The sequence below is a fragment of the Gasterosteus aculeatus genome, chromosome 17, assembly GCF_964276395.1.
Source record: "Gasterosteus aculeatus chromosome 17, fGasAcu3.hap1.1, whole genome shotgun sequence".
NCBI classification, from domain to species: Eukaryota; Metazoa; Chordata; class Actinopteri; order Perciformes; family Gasterosteidae; genus Gasterosteus; species Gasterosteus aculeatus.
In genome coordinates this window covers 15,423,961-15,443,110 of record NC_135705.1, presented here as the reverse complement: position 1 = coordinate 15,443,110, position 19,150 = coordinate 15,423,961, and the positions used below count along the sequence as shown (strand labels likewise).

General features: G+C 42.5%; 2 protein-coding genes and 1 non-coding gene across 4 annotated transcripts; all 3 read left to right on the top strand.

Moving 5' to 3' along the window:
- Positions 1-188: 188 nt before the first annotated feature.
- Positions 189-261, top strand: trnak-uuu (transfer RNA lysine (anticodon UUU)). The gene has a single exon. It is a non-coding gene; the product is annotated as a tRNA-Lys (tRNA).
- Positions 262-1,946: 1,685 nt separating this feature from the next.
- pcsk1 (proprotein convertase subtilisin/kexin type 1) lies at positions 1,947-15,431 on the top strand. Its single transcript, XM_040202856.2, has 14 exons — positions 1,947-3,616; positions 5,005-5,109; positions 5,203-5,325; positions 8,160-8,306; positions 9,212-9,288; positions 9,474-9,562; positions 10,031-10,203; positions 10,505-10,717; positions 10,843-10,943; positions 11,046-11,279; positions 12,039-12,196; positions 12,268-12,401; positions 12,500-12,661; positions 13,336-15,431. The coding sequence occupies exons 1-14, from the start codon at positions 3,428-3,430 to the stop codon at positions 13,756-13,758; spliced, it is 2,328 nt and encodes a 775-aa protein (XP_040058790.2). The 5' UTR covers positions 1,947-3,427; the 3' UTR covers positions 13,759-15,431.
- Positions 15,432-15,989: 558 nt separating this feature from the next.
- Positions 15,990-18,762, top strand: LOC120835856 (globoside alpha-1,3-N-acetylgalactosaminyltransferase 1-like). 2 transcript variants are annotated; one of them, XM_040205136.2, is made up of 4 exons: positions 15,990-16,276; positions 16,429-16,473; positions 17,097-17,153; positions 17,529-18,762. In XM_040205136.2, exons 3-4 carry the CDS (start codon positions 17,102-17,104, stop codon positions 18,449-18,451), a joined length of 975 nt encoding a protein of 324 aa, XP_040061070.2. In that variant the 5' UTR covers positions 15,990-16,276; positions 16,429-16,473; positions 17,097-17,101; the 3' UTR covers positions 18,452-18,762. The 2 variants fall into 2 exon arrangements, with proteins under 2 accessions (XP_040061070.2, XP_040061071.2); XM_040205137.2 differs by having other exon boundaries at positions 16,148-16,276; positions 16,432-16,473.
- Positions 18,763-19,150: the final 388 nt, after the last annotated feature.

Here is a 19,150-nt window from a genome sequence, read left to right as displayed (position 1 = left end):
ATTCCACAAATCCTCTTAAACGTCTTAAGCTTGGAACACCTTCTGCTTCGACTTAGTTTCAGCTACAGGTTTAAAGTAACGTTTAAAGTATTGAAAAAACCGTAAGCTATGAAACGCTAAATCGGCATTTTAATACGTTCTCAACACACCTTTGGATTTTATAAATGTCTTCTTTAATTATCGTCGAAGCCCGGATAGCTCAGTCGGTAGAGCATCAGACTTTTAATCTGAGGGTCCAGGGTTCAAGTCCCTGTTCGGGCGAAGTTTTTGTCAAGAATGTGACAGAGAAATCCTCCTTCTCTTCAAACCCTCCCTTGTGCAACTGTTTTTAATGAAGCAAAAAGTGCAACATTTAGCACTTCAACTGTTGTGAAGTGGAAGCATAGAGTAGTACAACTACCTCAAAATGTAATACAATGCATGGACATGGATACATAGTTCTACAGTATAGAGAATATATGTGCTATAATCAATATGTTTTGTTGTGTAATCTTACAGTTATGATAGACATAACAATAACATAACAATCCCTGGGTGATCAGCACACTTACTCTATGTGGTGAGCACACCGACTTATCGTCAGTTATCTGTTAGAGGCAGCTGTGATATCACTGAAACGGGATGGATGAAAGTGATGACCATGTCTGAGCGACGGTATCCATCAGTCCGATGCCCTTCAAAAACACAGTCCATCTGACCTTCACTCTGCCTGATAACAGTACGAACCCCGTCCCGCCACCTCAGATACCAGCAGTCCACCCCCTGCAAAGTGAAGCCAATCGGCTCGACTCCATAATGCCATTTTTTCGGATAACAGATGACATTTGTACAGCGCTTGTTGAACTTTGTGGACATGAATGTGAAACACCTCTTAACCTTTGCTACTTTTCTTTGAGTTATTATTCATATCTGCAACGGCAACACAGTTTTGTAGACTCAAGACTTCTGCTTCTTCTTGACTGTAATAAGCAACTACTTTTCATATTTCTACAGATGTCTACTTTATTTAACGTTAATTTTTAGCTTATCTTTTCTGGTTTGTACAGCTGCCTCTGTGTTTTTCAATTTTTCGACATCAATTTTTAAATATTTTTTTAGCAGTAGAAATCCTTCTCTTCTCCTGCTAAATTTATGAAATAACAACGTCATTGTGGTCTTAAATCATCTACTCCACTATTTACAAGCTTAAATGGATTAGGCTCCCGCTCTTAAACCTTGATTTTACCCATTGGCTTTCCTCTACATTGCTTTAGAATCAAGTTCCAACTCTCTTTGGCAACGTACAATAGCTGTAGTGTTTGGTGATTCTCCACCTCCTTAACACATGTGCTGATTTTTGAGAAATTGAATATAATATACACACAAAACAAAATCACTAAAATACTGTAATCGTCTTTGAACCATTGCTAATCTCTGGGTGGGATCAGTGGGAAGTGCAGTTGAAGTCTTTACACCTATTTGGCATCCTAATTGACTTTGGTTGAGTTGCTGTGAGCAGTCGATGCCGCTCAACCTGCGTCATTCTCCACCTAAAAGCAGCGCCTTTCCTCCACCTTCTGGAAAAATAATTAGCTGACGCTTAGACCTCCGACCTCATTTGACGGAGATGATGCAGGTATCGCTTTTGTCCGTCGCTGTGTGTGTGTGTCCTCAGGTTAGAGCAAGGAAGGTCGGATGAGTGCACTAAGACCCCTGTAGTGAAATACACACCGTTGCAGCCCAACGATAAGGACAAAGGGTAGCGAATCAATGAACACAGTCAAAAATCCACAGCCCTGCAAGAAAAAGCAAGGCAATGTATTTGTATACATTTCCACAACAAGCCAATTCAAACTGCTTTACATAAAACCAGTAAAGCCATCAAAACATCAGGCAAAAGAAAAGAAAATCTAAAAACGTTTAAGTAAATTTAACTAAAGGCATCAACAAACAGAAAGGTCTTGGGTCGACTGTATCAAAACCACAATCTCCTGCAAGCAAGATGGTCCATCTTGATAATATCTCTATGGCTCTTCAGCTGCGTGTTCCTGTGGGGTTGGCTGAATGCGTTGGTCAGAGCAAACAGATGTTGCTAGGTAATTGTGGATCATACTGCAGATCTGGCGCAGACCTGTTTGCAAATGGCCTGGTGACCAAAGGTATCAGGCCTTATCGGTTCAAGTGGAACTCACAATGACTAACAAAATCAACAGTCGATCTTGTATGAACTGCATCAGCAACATTGTGCTCCAGAGGAAAAATAACCTCCACTCTTACGACACCTTCATCTATTGTGAAATCAGAGCACAGAGATCCACTGTTTTCCAAAAACAATGAACATAAAAATGCAGAGGACAGAAAATACAAAAGTTAAAACGCACAGCACCTGATGCCGTTTAACTATAAGCGTCAGAGATGTGCTTATACCCGAACTTTTAGTTTGGATCAGTCCTTATTGAGTTTTAAAATGTGTATATTCTGACCAACTCCACCACTCCTAATGCTGCTTTTATAACAGTTTTATAAGCAGAAGAAGCATCTTCAGCTAACTGGCATATAATGTAATGTTCAAAGGACATATTATTAATTGCGGATATTCGATTTATTTTCTATTTTTTCTTGAGTGAAGCGTGTGAATACTTCAATCTCTGATTTTAATAAACGTCTTTGAAAATGATTGTTATTAATTATTATCATTGTTGTAAAAGCCTCGTCCGCTGCTGAAACCTTCACATCAGTGTTTGCCTCCAGTTGCATCATCACCTGATGAGAATCGGCGGGGGGGGGGGGGGGGGGGGGGCTGTCCGCGGTGCTGAACCCCCCCATCTCTCTCTCTCTCTCTCCTGGCGACGTGGACACGTGAGCCTGAGGACAGAGAGAAACGTGTTGTTGGTTGAAATATATATTTAATTTATCAAGATCTTCAGCGCGAGATTGTCTCGCGCAGATTTGAGGCTGCAGCGGAAGTGCACGCGCCTCACGAGGATAATAGGATTGGTTTTACTGGTTTCTTTCTTCCCGGTGTCTCCTACCAGCTCCAGGGACAACCGGGGGTATTTTTAGTCGGACCACCGCCCTCCTCCCTCCCAGACTTTCTCCCTCAAGGACTCGAACTCTCGTTTTACCGAAGGTAGACGCCAAACTGACGTCAGAGCACCCGTAACGTGACGTGCGTACACCCCCCCCCATCACGACCACACGCACACAAACACACACACAATGCACACACCAGCCCTCCCCATCACTAGTATTTCCTCTCCTCTCCTCCAGTTTCTCGTCCCCTCCATCCCAGCCAGCTGTTTCTTCAGGAATCAACAGAAAAACAAGGAGCATTCTGTCATTTACCAAACATTTATACTTCGGAGTTGCGGCTGCTTTTCCCGAGAGCATTCAAGCTGTTTGTACAGATATTTATATTGTTTTCTCATCGGGTTGAATTTCCTCTGAGATGGAAATGAGATGTCGTCCAGCGATGATGTGTTGTGTTTTCGCCGTCCTCCTCTCCGTGGTTTCCCGGTCGCTGGAGTCCTCTTACGTGGACAGGCAGTACCTGAACGAGTGGGCAGTGGAGATCCCCGGCGGACTGGCCGCTGCGGAGGCGATCGCCAAAGAGCTGGACTACAAACTGGTCCGACAGGTAAAGGCACGGTGCCCCAATGTGAATATTATAATTATGTTTAAAATATATATATATTTTTTTTAATATTTCCCCTCATTTTTAATTATTATTTTTATATATATTTTTGTTATATATATGTATATATACATATATATATATATATTATTTAAGTGGGTGTATCTGTGTATGGTCGTAGTTTTGATATATATATTATTAATTTGGAGTGACGTCAAAGCAAATTGGGACTCATTTTTAATAATTATTTTTTATTTATATTTTTGTATATATATATATATATATTTTTTGTTATTTATATAACAAAAATATATATAAAAAATAATAATACGTGGGTGTATCTGTGTATGGTTGTAGTTTTGATGGATATGGCTATTATTAATTTGGAGAGACGTCAAAGCTAATTGGGACTTGAATAATGTCTCATTTTAAAATCAAAGACCTAATTTAACAGCAACAAAACAGGAAAACCATAAAAGCAAAATGAATCATGAAATGTTAATGAAGCGTGCTGCCCACAGTGGGAGCCAAGCAATAACTGTATCAAATTTCCAGCATTGCTTGATCAAGGCATCAGAATGGTAACTTGTTCCTTTATGATAGCACTAAATAACATATACTTTCAGCACTCTGCTAAATCAAGAGGGGGGGGGGGGGGGGGATTTTAATCAATCGATGACTCACTGTTTGCACACTTCTGATTACTCTGGTTTCCATATCCAGCTCAGTTTGGCTCTGTTCTTCCCAGTATTTCAGGCTGACTAATGTGTTCTTCTCCTAAACAAACACATGAATCATCATGAGGACAGCTGATTAATATGAAACCTGTAGCTCGGAACATCAGCGGGCAATGATTAACCGAACCATCATGGATACCGAGGCACACTTCAGCTCTGTCAGACATAATCACAAACCTACTCGCACAATAATCAGCTTTTGTTTCATTTAGAAAACATTTTTGTCAATTTACAACAAAAACATAAGCCTCCAAAAGAACAAGGATCTCATTGAAAGAGAAAACATTGCACTTTACTGCTTAGCATAAGTCCATTACATGAATATGGATATAAAGAGATTTATATTCCCCAAAGCTGCATGCAAAGCATCATAATTCATACATGTGGGACCCTATTGTGCTTTGATTGATTTATTTCAATGGAAAATAAAAACGTAGAAATACTGTATTTCTGCCAATGATCTGATTAGTAGCAGAAATGATAATTAAGTAGTTTACCATTTATTTGCAGTGATCACACACCGTCTGAATTTAACTGTTCTTTTTTGTTGCTCCTCCAGGAGCTGAGGCCTTTTGTGAGGCATAATAATGTTTCCGCGACCAGATGGCTCTTAATATGTCATTTCCTATCCGTCTCTGACCTTCCTCTCTGCAGATCGGGGCCCTGGAAGACCATTTCTTGTTCAAACACCGCAATCATCCCGGCAGAATGAAACGAAGTGCCAACCACATCACCAGGCGGCTGTCGGAGGATGATCGCGTGAGTGGTCACCCCCCCCCCCCCAACTTGTCTTGTTCTGTGGGCTGTCATTTTGTCTCATTTTAAAGGCCTCGTCTTCTCGCCTGTTTGTAGGTGCTGTGGGCAGAGCAGCAGTACGAGAAAAGCCGCAATAAGCGGGCGTCCCTCGGAGGGTGCCGGGACTGCCCAGTGGATAAGCTGTTTGATGATCCCATGTGGAACCAGCAGTGGTACCTGGTGAGTCACCAATGAGATAATCATTCACACAAACACGCGCAACACAAAGCAGCAGATCAAGCGTTGATTGAGAAAGGGCGTGAGAAATTCAACAGGTGGTTCAACAACATTTCTAGTTTGCACTGGTTTAAAGATGCTCCAGAATCTACAGGCAAAGGCCGGAATACTTTTCATGTGTTGTGTCCTTCTGTTGTGTCTGCTGGAAGCGCCTGTTGCACGTAGCTGGTCTGCTCTCCGCTGAGACTAAAACCTTGCAGTGCTGGACAGCTCCACATTGTTCTCGGCTCTGTCCTCACGCGAACTTCATGCCTCCTGCAGGAGGCCATTGAGTGTGTATGAATTATAGGTATTATATAGCAGAATGCATTTGTACAGCGGTTGTATTTTTGCATGCATGTGTGTAGAAATGCACTAAAATGGGGGAAACAAACATGAAAACAATGTAACAATGGAGCTATGGAGCAGCTCTGGCCAAAAGAGCCATTTTCTAATTTGATAACAGGTTGGAGATGAGAGGAGTGGAGATTATAATCCAGCAGGGTGGAATAGATTAGAGCTGTGCATTAGGTCCTAATTCACCCTGGATGGGAAGGTTCAGTCACAGCTGTGCATCTCCTGCCTGATCCATTACACTGGACTTTACACTTTATCCTGACCTTAAACCCACCACAACATTCATTTTCATTGAAATCTTTACTGATTCTAATCATTACTCTGAGAATGAACTCTGCAACTTTGGCATTTTGCATACTACTGTGGAGACAACAGCGGATGCTGCTTGTATTTCTTTTATTTCACCAAGGTAAATACATTAAAACAAAAGATACTCTGGGAGGCAGCTAACTAACAATTATTTCATTATCCATTCATTATTCATAATGAGTCAAAAGATAATGACTCATTGTAGGCAGTCAAAAGATATCTTATTTTTAAGGTGTGAAATGGCAAAAAGAAACACAATTGACATAAATTATTGATCTAAAAAGTTGCAGATTTCTGTAGATTAACTATAAATTATTTATTTGTGGTTTGGGCTCTAAACACTTTAATCCACTGTAATATGTTGCTGTGACACCATTACATTACATTTAATCTATACCAACATTGAGCAGTGACAGTTAATCTTATTTATTAGTAAACAATTTAAAAAAGACATGTGTTTCTAATGAGGACCTTTAAATAAACAATAAACGGTTGACGTATATAAAAGAGAGGGAGAAATTCACATGACGTTCTCTCAGCTTCCACTTCTCCGCACCTGTGCTAACCGAACATGAGTCACATGCTTTTAGGGAATAAAAAAACACTTGGGATGAATCATTTTTGCCGATGATCACACTAATGGAATCGGCCTTAAAGTGGCGCTTAGTATATTTCCACATCGGTCTGTGCTTGTGTCAGTGAAAGAGCCACACAATAATTCATACAAAGCATTGTGATCCACTCGCCGTGTGGAGAAATAGCTGGAAGGAGAATCCAGTATTTTGCAAATGAAGGCGAACATGTGATGAACACTGAGAGCGTCAGCCACGATGACATCAGAGGGAGGGCGGAGCCGTGCGACAAAGGCACTGGGCATGATAATTTGATCAGGGAGTGACTCATACTTGTAGCTTGAAATTCCTCTTGCCTGCATGGCTGTGTGTGTGTGTGTGTGAGTGTGTGTCGGGGGGGGGAGTTTATCTATGGCTGTGTCGGGGGTGTGGGGGGGAGTTTAACCATGGCTGTGTTGGGGGGGGTTATCCATGGCTGTGTTGGGGGGGGGGGTTATCCATGGCTGTGTTGGGGGGGGGGGGGGGGTTATCCATGGCTGTGCCAGTGTCAGTCTGCGTTAATTGTGCATCAAGGGATCTCATTGTGCTCTGGCGTGTGTGTCCACTCTCTCATTTTATACACGATAGCTGGATAAGCTATCGCATAAGCTGCTGTGTGTGTTTGCCGTGTAACATTAAATTCTATGCATGGTCGGCCACTGAGAGCCCCCTCAGCCGCAGCCAGCATCCACAAGTGACTCATTTGGTGTTACACCAAAGCAGGCCAGCTGTAGATATGAGCTCTCTAGCAAATGTGGGACATCAGCCATGTATTTACATACAATTTGATCAGCTCCAATTGATGCTGTCCAAAGAGAAAAAGGAGTAAAGATAGTCGTGAGAAGATAAGGCTGAAAACAGGGAGTCAAAGTGTGAGCCAGGAAGAGGAAAAAGGCGATACATCACAGGGATGAGTCACGTCTTGGGGTGACGCTCTGCAGTGTCTGTGCATAATGCGCAAAGTGAGTTCTTTTTTTAGTCTTAGCTGTCTCCAGCTCCGGATCATACTCTTCTCCAAGCAGACATGCATGGACGCTGTTCCCTCTCCCTCATTTCCTGCTGATTTTCCACTTCAAACAGACGAGGTGCTCGCTAATTAAAGTGATATTCTATCGCCTCGTAGATTTATTTTTTCAAAATTATCCAACTGGGGCACTGAGCGTGAGTCGAGCCAGAGGAACAGTGGCTTGTAACACTACTGCATATCTTTGGGCACTGAAAGTCATGTTGAGGGTTTATTGAATCAGGAGAGTCATAATAATACACAAAGTCGGTATGATTTCCAACCTCTGGCAGCAATCTGCCATAGAAGTGGACTCAACAGGCCAACAATCAAGTAACACTTTTCTGTAAAGGTCAGTGGAAGAACAGGCAGGCTGAGAGAGCTGGAGGACTTGTTGACCTTTTTAACATGTCTGAAATACTAAAAGAGCCTGTTTAGATGAAGCGCTAATAAAGGTAATCCACACACAATTTAGCTTGAATTCTTGATGTGGAATGTTTTGTAATTCCATCCTCCAGCAAGACACAAGGACGTCTCCCTCGCTGCCGAAGCTCGACCTGCACGTGGTCCCTGTGTGGCAGAAAGGCATCACAGGAAAAGGAGTGGTCATCACCGTTCTGGATGACGGCCTGGAGTGGAATCACACGGACATCTACTCCAACTACGTAAGACACCGTTTCCATGGAGACAGCCTCCGTCGTCTCAGCCTGCCGTTGCCATAGCAACGCTGCCGGTGACACCTTAATAGGCGATTCATAAAGATAGTGTTAAATCTTCATAAAGATAAAGATCCACTTTTTGTATTCCTGGATACAAATTGGGTATTTGGCACAGATGCAAATGTTGCTCTTAATCATTAATTCTTGCATTGAAGGTGTTCAGAATATGAAAACCTTTTGTTCTTGCAACAGTGTAAAAGGGCTTGTCAACAATTACAAACCAATGAGAGCGAGTACAACTGAAAGAGAATGGAGCGAGCTTCCATTTTAGCCTAGTTTGTGGGGAGGGAAAAGAAAATAATTTATGATAACAGGGTTGATGGAAACAACTCCCACTGTAATTAAGTTACGCTGATCATACGGGCTCAATAAACCGGGACGCTCATCCTTATGAGGCATTAATAGCAGTGATTCTGACTGGCGAAAATGACGGGCACGGGAATCTGATTTACATCTAACATTAAATTGGTCATGGTGTGAAGATGACACTGGGACGAAGCATTTATTCTGATATCCTCTTTAATGAGAACAGGATTTGTATATTAAATTGCTCATTCCATCGCAGGAAAATAAATGAACAACACAACTTTCCCAAACACACCGTGTAGTATTTAAACCCTCGCGGTTTATCAAAATAGGACACAACCTTCAGGAGAAATCGAAACAGGCACTCGGTTACCCTCAGAGTCATTCAATAAGTGTTCTTTTACCATTCAGAAACATCACTTTCCCCTCTTACCACGTGTAGAATGTGTCTCCATGACAACGGATTGTCTCTGGTAAATGTGTGAAGCCTTCGCCTCCGGTCCACACTGATGTGTAATCTCATTTTCTGTCTATTCTTTTCAAAGGATGCAGCAGCCAGCTACGACTTCAACAACAACGACCCTGACCCTTTCCCCAGATACGACTCCACTAATGAAAACAAGTGAGTTTAACCGCTGAGAATTGATAATGGTCATTTTGTCAAATGGGCTGGGATGCTACATGGTGCATAATGTACGTACAATCACACTCTCACACACACACACATACACACACACACCTCCGTTGATTGACAACGCAAACGAAGGGATCAATTAAGTGGTTATTGAATGTGTCATTTTCTCTCAGACATGGGACCAGGTGCGCTGGAGAGATCGCCATGCAGGCGGACAACAATAAATGTGGTGTCGGAGTGGCATTCAACTCCAAGGTTGGAGGTGAGAGCTTCTTTTGTTTTTGCAAATGCCTATTTGGGTATTTGTACTCCATCACATTAAATTCACTTTATATTGATGCTTGTTTACATTAATGAAGATTAAACACTGCTATGAGGAATTTAAATGATCAATGATTAAATCAGTTTGAGTGTAAATAAAGTAAGTATGCATGAAAACTGAAGGCTTTTGTCTATTATATAATTCACATACCCGCACGTTTGCGTTGCTCAGTACTTGTGTTCTCAGCACTGTTGTTAGATACCATGGCGGCAATTTATTCAATGTATAGCCAGCATATGCCAACATTTAACGAGTTCTTCATTTGCCAATTCTTCAACCTTCCACCAAGTTTCAAGAAAATTGTGCAAGTAGCATTTTCCGCAATCCTGCTGACAAACAAACGAATAAACCAAACCTGAAGCGTAATGACCAAAAGGGTCACTGAGCACGGATGTTCTCTCCCTTCAGGGATTCGAATGCTAGATGGGATTGTGACTGACGCCATTGAGGCCAGCTCCATTGGGTTCAATCCGAACCATGTGGACATCTACAGTGCAAGCTGGGGACCCAACGATGATGGAAAGACAGTGGAGGGCCCTGGACGCCTGGCCCAGAAGGCTTTCGAATACGGTATCCAGAAGGTAAACACACTTAGCTGGTGGGATCCGAGACACAGGTTCCTAATGGGAGCTAGTATCTGCAAAAGGGATGGAAATCAAATGCATTCAGCAAAGATGTGCATCGGACAGCGCCCATTTCATTTTGGAGATAATTAGAAGCAGGACATCTTAATACCATAGAACGTTTTCCCTCATAAGTATTATTTATATACCAGTATCATGGCAGCAACAGAATGTAAGCTATAAAACGCTATCTGACACAACAACATATGTGGCGTCTCTGATCGCCTCCTGCTCCCTCTCCGCCTTGTGTCTCCTGCAGGGCCGTGGTGGGAAAGGCTCTATCTTTGTTTGGGCCTCGGGTAATGGCGGGCGCCAGGGCGACAACTGTGACTGCGACGGTTACACAGACAGCATCTACACCATCTCCATCAGCAGTGCCTCACAGCAGGGCCTGTCCCCGTGGTACGCGGAAAAGTGCTCCTCCACCCTGGCTACAGCATACAGCAGTGGAGACTACACCGACCAGAGGATCGTAAGTAACTGCGTGTGTTACGCGACGAACGTTGTGTGTGTTTTAACTCTGGAAACGTTGTGTTGTTACCATTACCATATGTCATTGAAGGTTATCTTAATAGAAGAATTGTGTCACACTTTCAGACGAGTGCCGATCTGCACAATGAATGCACTCAGACTCACACGGGAACGTCGGCCTCCGCCCCCTTGGCTGCTGGAATATTTGCCCTTGCGCTGGAACAAAAGTATGCTATGCGGCCGCTCAGCATCTTGCATGTGAAATTCGGCGCTTTCATAAAAATACTCACTGGTTGGCTTCTGTGTCCTTTCCTCCGTCCATCCCTCAGCCCAGATCTTAACTGGAGAGACCTGCAGCACATTGTGGTGTGGACCTCAGAGTTCGACCCTTTGGCCAATAACCCCGGCTGGAAGAGGAACGGAGCTGGGTTGATGGTCAACAGCCGTTTCGGCTTCGGCCTTCTCAACGCTAAAGCCCTGGTGGACCTGGCTGACCCGGCCACGTGGAAGCACGTGCCAGAAAAGAAGCAATGCATCGTCAGGGACGATTCCTTCCAGCCCAGGTATGAGGCTGTTTCACAGCTGCTTTTTAAATGGTACACGTGTATACACGTATTCCCCAAAGCAAACAGATGAAACTATCTGAAAAAAACAAGCATCTGTTACTTTTCCACCGGCGTCATGACAATAACGCATCATAAGGCTGGGAGGGCTTCTTGTGGTATCAACACAATTCAAATCAATTTTCGACAATATAACAATCCTTCATGATCGCAGCTGAGAGCATTCGAATGTGATGTCAATCATCCACTCTGAACATTAATTCATTGTAAATACAATTAAATATGTGAATCTAAAAGCTGCCAAGCGTGGACAGAAACACAACGTCCCGTCTGTTTACCTATCTTTCATGGATTAAAAATAACTCAAGAGGATCGAAGGCTAATGCCCAGCTGCTTTACCTTTTCCTTGATACAACCTTTTGATTTTACAGTTTTCTCATGACAACGCTGAGTGGTTCAACCCTCTCCAGCTTTACACCATCTTCAACATTTAAATCCTTTCATTCATGTTTTGGGAAGAAGAAGATTCTTTTTTTTCCAAAATATGTATATCAATCCTTTTTTGGATATCATCTTTAGTTTTTTATGTTCCAAATGTTTCCCAAATTTCTGATTTGCATTGCATTCTCTAGTACACAGTAGTGTGTAATGTGCGCAGAACCTTGTTTATTTCCACCCCACCACTGTTTCCGGGACAGTAATGTCAGGGAACTACATGTTTGTGTCTCTGATTCCCTGCTACGTTAATGCATCCCACAGGGAGCTGAAGGCAGCAGGGGCAATCACTATAGAGATTCCAACCAAAGCCTGCGTAGGGCAGGAGAACGCAGTCATCTCGTTGGAGCACGTGCAGGTGGAGGCCAGCATTGAGTACTCCAGGAGAGGAGACCTTCACATAACACTCACCTCCCCAGCCGGTAAATGTTCACATAAACTCAAACAGACCTAAATAACCAAGTTCGTAGCTGATTTGGGGCTTTTCTCTTAGGCACCAGTACAGTGCTGCTGGCTGAGCGAGAGAGGGACACGTCCGCTAATGGTTTCAAAAACTGGGACTTTATGTCTGTCCATACATGGGGCGAAGATCCTGCTGGTACATGGACCATAAAGATCACAGATACTGTAAGTTACACAGAGAGCACTTTTGGCATATTTTGTATAGTTCCTGAACCTCTGCTCGTTCTTCCTGAGATCTAACCAACATTATGTCCCCCTTAAAGTCGGGCCGCATGCAGAACGAGGGTCGAATTTTGAGCTGGAAGCTAATTCTTCATGGAACATCAGAGAAGCCAGAGCACATGAAGAAACCGCGAGTGTACATTCCCTACAACGCTGTACAGAATGACCGCCGTGGTGTGGAACATATGGATGACATGATGGAGGTGAATACAAACGTCATTAAGAAGAATAGGAATGAGTGACAGAAGGAATTATATGTTGCCTTATTTATAGGTATCCCAACTCTCAATAAATTGCTTGTCATGTGACATGGAGCTACAAACTGAAGCTAATAGTCAGTGCGCCGCTATGCTCGCAATGACAATACTAACATGACATTTTTTTGTCTTAGGTCAGCATGTTAGCATTATTGACAATTTGCAATTTGTGGTGTGTCAGTGCTCTGAAACATCACTGCTGGTGAGGCTACATGTGCAATAAAGCCCCTCTGACTTAAATAATAAGTTATACGATTCCAAGTAGTGTATCAAGTAAAAGAGGTATGCATATTCTGTATAGTTTTTTATTATCTGTTCTGTCGGTTATTTAAAATTCAACAATGAATATTAAGTTTAAATGTCAAATATTAAAGCCTTTACATTCATATTTCGTGAACACTGTTAGTGGAGTGAGATAAGTACAATCCGAATATTGTTAACTTTAAGATCCATATTAATAGTCTAAAAGAACCTTAAAAAAATCCCTGTGCAGGTGCTTCGAGACTGTGTTGATTTTTTCAAATAAATAGAATACAAAATGAATTTATAAAAATGTTTTATTTCAAAATTTGCGTCATGCTTCAATAACATGTCTCCTCTCTTTCTCTCTGGTGACACAGGAGCCCACACAGGCCTATCCACCTCCAAATACCGAGCCTGCACATGCCTCCCCTCCTCCCAACCCAGGGAAAGAATCCAAAAAGCCCTTAAACCCACCCGCCTCCCCCTCCCTGGCCCTTCTGCGCCTCCTTCAGACGGCCTTTAACAGGCAGACCCCTGCCCTCCCTCAGCCAAAGTCCGCAGCCAGGGCCTCCTCCGCCTGGAGGAAGCTGCAGCCAGACCGGAGCATCTCTCCCCCTGCAACAAGACTCCCTCCTCAGATGTTGTACCAGGCTCTGGACATGATCAACAAGTACCAAGGCCCCGAGGACAGTGTCTACAGTGACTACAGTGATGGCTTCTACAGCATCAAGCCGTACAGGCACCGAGATGACCGACTACTGCAGGCCCTGTTTGAGATGATAGATGGTGACCACAAGTGATGGAGAGGAGAGATATTAGATCGGGGGAAGCACGATAATGTGTTGGTTGGGGAGCAGGGGAGAAGGCAAAGAGAGGAGAGGAGCAGAGGGTATCTGGCTTGTGGAGGAGATTGGAAATACAGGAAAAATAACTCTTTCACTCAGCGATGCTGCATATATGATCTCTTAACCTTCATTTGCCAATCACCGTTAATTCAAATTAATTTCTAACCCACGCGTTCTTCAAAACACAGACTTGTTCAGGGCCTCTCTGCTACAAACTGTATCTCCATGTAGTGACAGTGAAAGCATTTCATCGTAGGAAAGGAGGGGGAGGCTTCATGGCTCTTCTCTTCACTGCCTGCTCAAGCATGCTACCTTTAGAATAGAAGTTTTGTATTACTATCTATATATTATCTATATATATTATACAAGACTATGATTGTAATATGGTTTTGAAAACAATTGACGTCTAAAAATGTCACTTTCAAAAAAAAACGTTTAGTTTCTATTTCTATTTTTTTTTCTAACAGTTTCATTTTCAATGTGTTTCACGCTATCATGGGGAACTTTTTCCTTGAATCACTTTGACGACAAAACTGACACAAAGTCATGAAATGAGTCAGCATGAATTTAAAATGAAACAAATTTTTGATCGATTAGCAATTTGAAAGGTTGAAACTGTGTTCATTCTCAGGGTGTCAACAAAGCTCAAAAGCGTTGGAGAGTCATATTCTGGAAGTATCAAGTTAAATATTTATTGTGAACAATTATAGACTATAAAAGTATGCAGATGAGACTTAGACTATAGTTGAAACAAACACTATTAAAAAAAAGGAACATCCTCTATAATAATTCAGACCGTTGGAGTAGCTATACATTCAAAGTGAAAAAAAGAATTTTCTTCTTGTGCTATTTGTTTAATTTTGTACAAGTACAATGCTGCATTAAATGAAATATTTTTCTAAGGATCCTCATGGTTTATGGAAATAATATATACAGTATCAAACCCTTGAACACTTTATTTTCTTGTGGCATGGTTTGCTCAATAACTGCACCACACTACAAATGAGAGTAGTTATCATAAGTATAAAAGAACACTGCCAAAATATTTGCTGTCAAAAAGCTTCCGTGTATTTCAGTAAACATACAAATGGCCAACATGTTGTTTGTTCATCATCGCCAATATGCCAACTTCAAACAGTTCCTTAAATTCTGAAAGAATTATTGCATTCATTATCATTCTCTGGTATGATTTAGTTGATATGAATAGATCATTTTGTCTGTAGAATAGGGGCTCTGCACCGCAACCTTCGAGCACATTCATCTTGAACGCCTTAATACATGCTGTAATAGATTTGCGTACTCATCTCCACATGGTATAGATATATTTACAGATGCTAATGTAAGTGTTTATGACATGAATAGCTGTGAATGTTCTATGCAGAGTCTCTATCCTCCAGCTTGGTACCGCCTGCCCCTGCTTCTCTGCTAACAAGGTGACATGAAATAGAAGATATTTAGGAAGCTTCACCCTGTAATTTATCTATTCTTTCGTGTAGCCCGTGCTGTTTTATTCATGTTATTGACTGACGCTTCGGTCCAAAATTGTTTACACAAACCAATATCATGTTGCAATTTCTGTATGGATATACAAAAAAGAATGATATTTATCTTAATAAACTGCAAAGTGAGCTCTTGAGTCTGTTTGGGTCTCTGGTAAGGTGCAGTAAATCAGTGACTGTCTATAAGTATCTGTAATAGATGCATGAGAGTATACGGTTTTCAAGTACGGCGACGCAACAAACATACAATCATCTCATTGAATAATGCTGCGGATTAAGCTAATCAAGAGTAAACAAAGAGATTATAAACATCTATAGTAGTGAAATGCAACAAAAACATTAATGCAGCAGTATTATTGGTCAAAAACACAATGAGTATTTTACTTTGTGGTATACTTGTCTAATTATGTAAGAAATGTCACATTGACTTCAGCAAGGATGCTTTTCAGGGCTTTTTAATTAATAAAAGACATATCTTCTACACAATTTCCCACATTGCCTTTTCGATATCCTTATAGAATCACAGTGTGATTTATATGATAGGCCTATGTCTGTTTTATTAGAAGTTTTCTCTTGCCCTCCATCACATTCCCTAATCAGTGCCACCACCTTGTGGACAGAAACATTACTACACATTGCTGACGTGCACTGAATTGTATCTTTGAAGTCAGGCCAATTCTTCTCTTTACAGAAACAACCACAAACAGAGCAGCTGAAATGTGTAAAATGAGATTTTTTAGGTTCTCCTCAGAGATTCGAGCGACCACCGATCATTGGAGGAAAAGAAGGTAATCCCCCACCCCCCTTCTCCTCCCAGTATCCCAGATTCCTCACACATCTGGTTGTTTTGTGTCTCTCCAAAACTGACTACTGCAAACGTCTAAGGGGGAAAGCGAGGAGGCGGAGGGACATATGTGAAGAGGGGGTGGAAAATATTATAAAAGCAAGGAAAGGAGCGTGAAAGAGGAAGCAAGGTAAGAAAACAATCATTGGTGGAACAAAGTGAGTTAAACAGCATATTTCCAGGAGGACAGCGAGAGTAGGCAGAGGAGAAACAGCAAAAAGCTGAATTTTGGGGGGTAAAAATATCTGGCCTCAGACAGAGAGTTGTGTGTTTATCCACCAGCAGGTCACAATCTGGCGCTTTTCCCATTCTGCAAGACGCCCGCAGGTCAGTAAAACCTCAGCCGCTGCTCCACCTCTTCTGCTCGTGTCACATCTGGTTGTTTTTCCCCTCACCTGTCATTGATCTGCGACTGCTGTACACGCTCAGTTAAAACACCAAAGCTCTTTGAAGCTTTTCTCCGATGTTGTGTACGATGTGTTATCTGATCTGAAAATAAGTCCATGGCCAGTTAAAGACTTTACGTACATTTGTCCCAAACCTCTTGGCCAGTGACAGAACATGTCGGACTGTGTGGAATACGAAGATAAGATTTTCGTTGACTCACATGCGCCTCTACTTAACTTCTCTCTCATGTAATGCATAGCTTGTGATTCTCTTGTCACTGCTTGGTCTTTTTTTCCTCATCCTTCTTTACTAAACTTCCTCAATATCACTTTAAGAACTTTTAGCACTATCTCAACATATTATATCTGTATCTCATTGTCTCACTAGTTAACCAGCTCTGTAATATTTAAGTCAAATTTAAATAGCTTATGTGTATAAGCCTGTAGACATGATATGTGCTGCAGCACACAACCTATATTGCATATGCCTTTAAGATTTAATTTAACAACTTGTAGTGGTTTCATTTATTTGAATGTACATGTGTATGTTTGTCCTTCAAACAGGAACAATGACAAGATGGCAACTGGTTCGGTACTGTTTGCTCCTCTCTCTTATCATATGTAAGTGGACCAAAGAATGTATTCTACGTTAACACGTTGTGTCAGAACAATAAGTGCACATAAAATAAAAAAATAAGCCTGTGGCAAAGTGAATGTACTGCAGCTTTGTTGTTGCATGCTCGGCACATCCTGTTTCGTTCTGTTATCTTGATAGTAATACATTATAAAAAATATGCTGTATTGTATTTCTTGTAAATATTCCAAACCCAGACATATGGTGGAAGTTAAAAAGCCCTTTCCACAAGGCCAGTTGTGATCTGATCGGGGATTTGGATTGAACTGGGTGACTTTTCCCTCCAGCTTAACAAAAGTGTACACGTGTACCGTTTTTCATTTCGTTGGAATAAAAAGTACAACCATGTTCTGCCCCATCAGACTTCCTCAATGGACGTAAAGCGTCTGTCAGTGTGGAGTCGCCTCATCCTATCTTTCGTGCCTTGGGAATGGACAGGGAAAGAGCAATGAGAGACATGACGGTTACCAAGGCAACAGCACCAGAAACTCCTGTGGAGACCCCTTGGGGTGCTCCCTTGGTGTGGGGTGACACCCAGACGTCAGCCCTGCACAGGGCTAAATTTGCACAACGGGGAATCCGTACAGGTCTGCTGGCCCTCGTTGTGGGAACTTATGCCCGGTTCGTGCAACGCTTCATCACTTCAGCTGAAACCCATTTCCTCCCCGGTCAGATGGTCACCTATTACATTCTCACGGACAACCCTCGCACTCTGGACCCCCCCATCGTGGTGGGCCCCGACCGTCAGCTGAAGGTGGTTCCTGTTGCAGAGCTGCCCGGGTGGGAGAGGCTGGCTCGTCGGCGGATGGCCCTGCTTGCCGATGCCATCAGAAACCCAATCGGCAGCGAGGTTGAGTACATCTTCTGCGCTGACATCGATCAGGAGTTCGTGGCCCCCGTGGGAGATGAGATCTTGGGGGACCTGGTGGCTACATTGCACCCGGATTTCTACGGGATGCCACGAAATGCATTTCCTTATGAAATCAAACAGGTGTCATCAGCGTGGGTGGAGGAGGACGAAGGAGACTACTACTACACCTCAGGGTTTTACGGGGGCCTGGTTTCGGAGATGTACAGTCTGGCTCGAGCGTGTTCTCTGCTCATTCTGCGGGACCAGGCTGAAGGGGTAATGGCCAGGGGCCTCGAGGAGAGCTACTTAAACCGCTACTTGATCGGCAAAAGGCCCACCTGTGTGCTTTCCCCAGAGTACAGCTGTTGGGAGTCGGCCCTGGCTCCTGATGTGTATGTGCACAGGCTGGTACCATTGGGAAAGAAAGACTTGTGATAATCAGAATGGGAATCAATGTATAATGTAGGTTTCTGCTGGCCGAGGCCATTGAGGAATGAATGTAGATTATTGTTTTTGGTGTCACATTTCATTTTGGTCAAGGTGTCTGTACCAAAGCTCCATCAGTGTAATGACAGGTCATATGGGGAAGGGAGGAGATCAAAAGAGGGAATGTATTGCAATAACTTCTATTCAATGTATACTCAATAACTTCTGTTTCTGTTCCATTAGCCATTAAATGTAGGTGGCAAACACACACACAAGCAAACTGCACTATCTTCTCTCAATTAAAGACCCATTTGTGTAAACAGTTGTGTCCGTGAGCTATCTCTTCCACAGCAGACAAAAAAGAAATTGACCTGTCTCTTAAAACGGAGCACTGTGCTCTCCATTAATGTCAGCCCGGGAGATACTGCTCCAGTGGCTTTGTGGTCAACAGCGATAAGAGTCAACAGTGTAAGTGCACACTTTCCCCACAGTGGCCAATCATTAACTGGAAGAGCTGCTGTTTCAAGGTCTTTAAATACCAGGTGGGGGAGAATGGATTTACCGGGATGCTGTTTCTCCAGGTTACAGAAGCTGCCATGTTTAAGCCTCAGCTGACACTAAAATGCTTTTAGAAATTGGTAATAGTGGTTTAGGAAGTTATTAAGTATTTTTCATTTAAAAAAACGTTGTCTTCCACATCATGTGTTG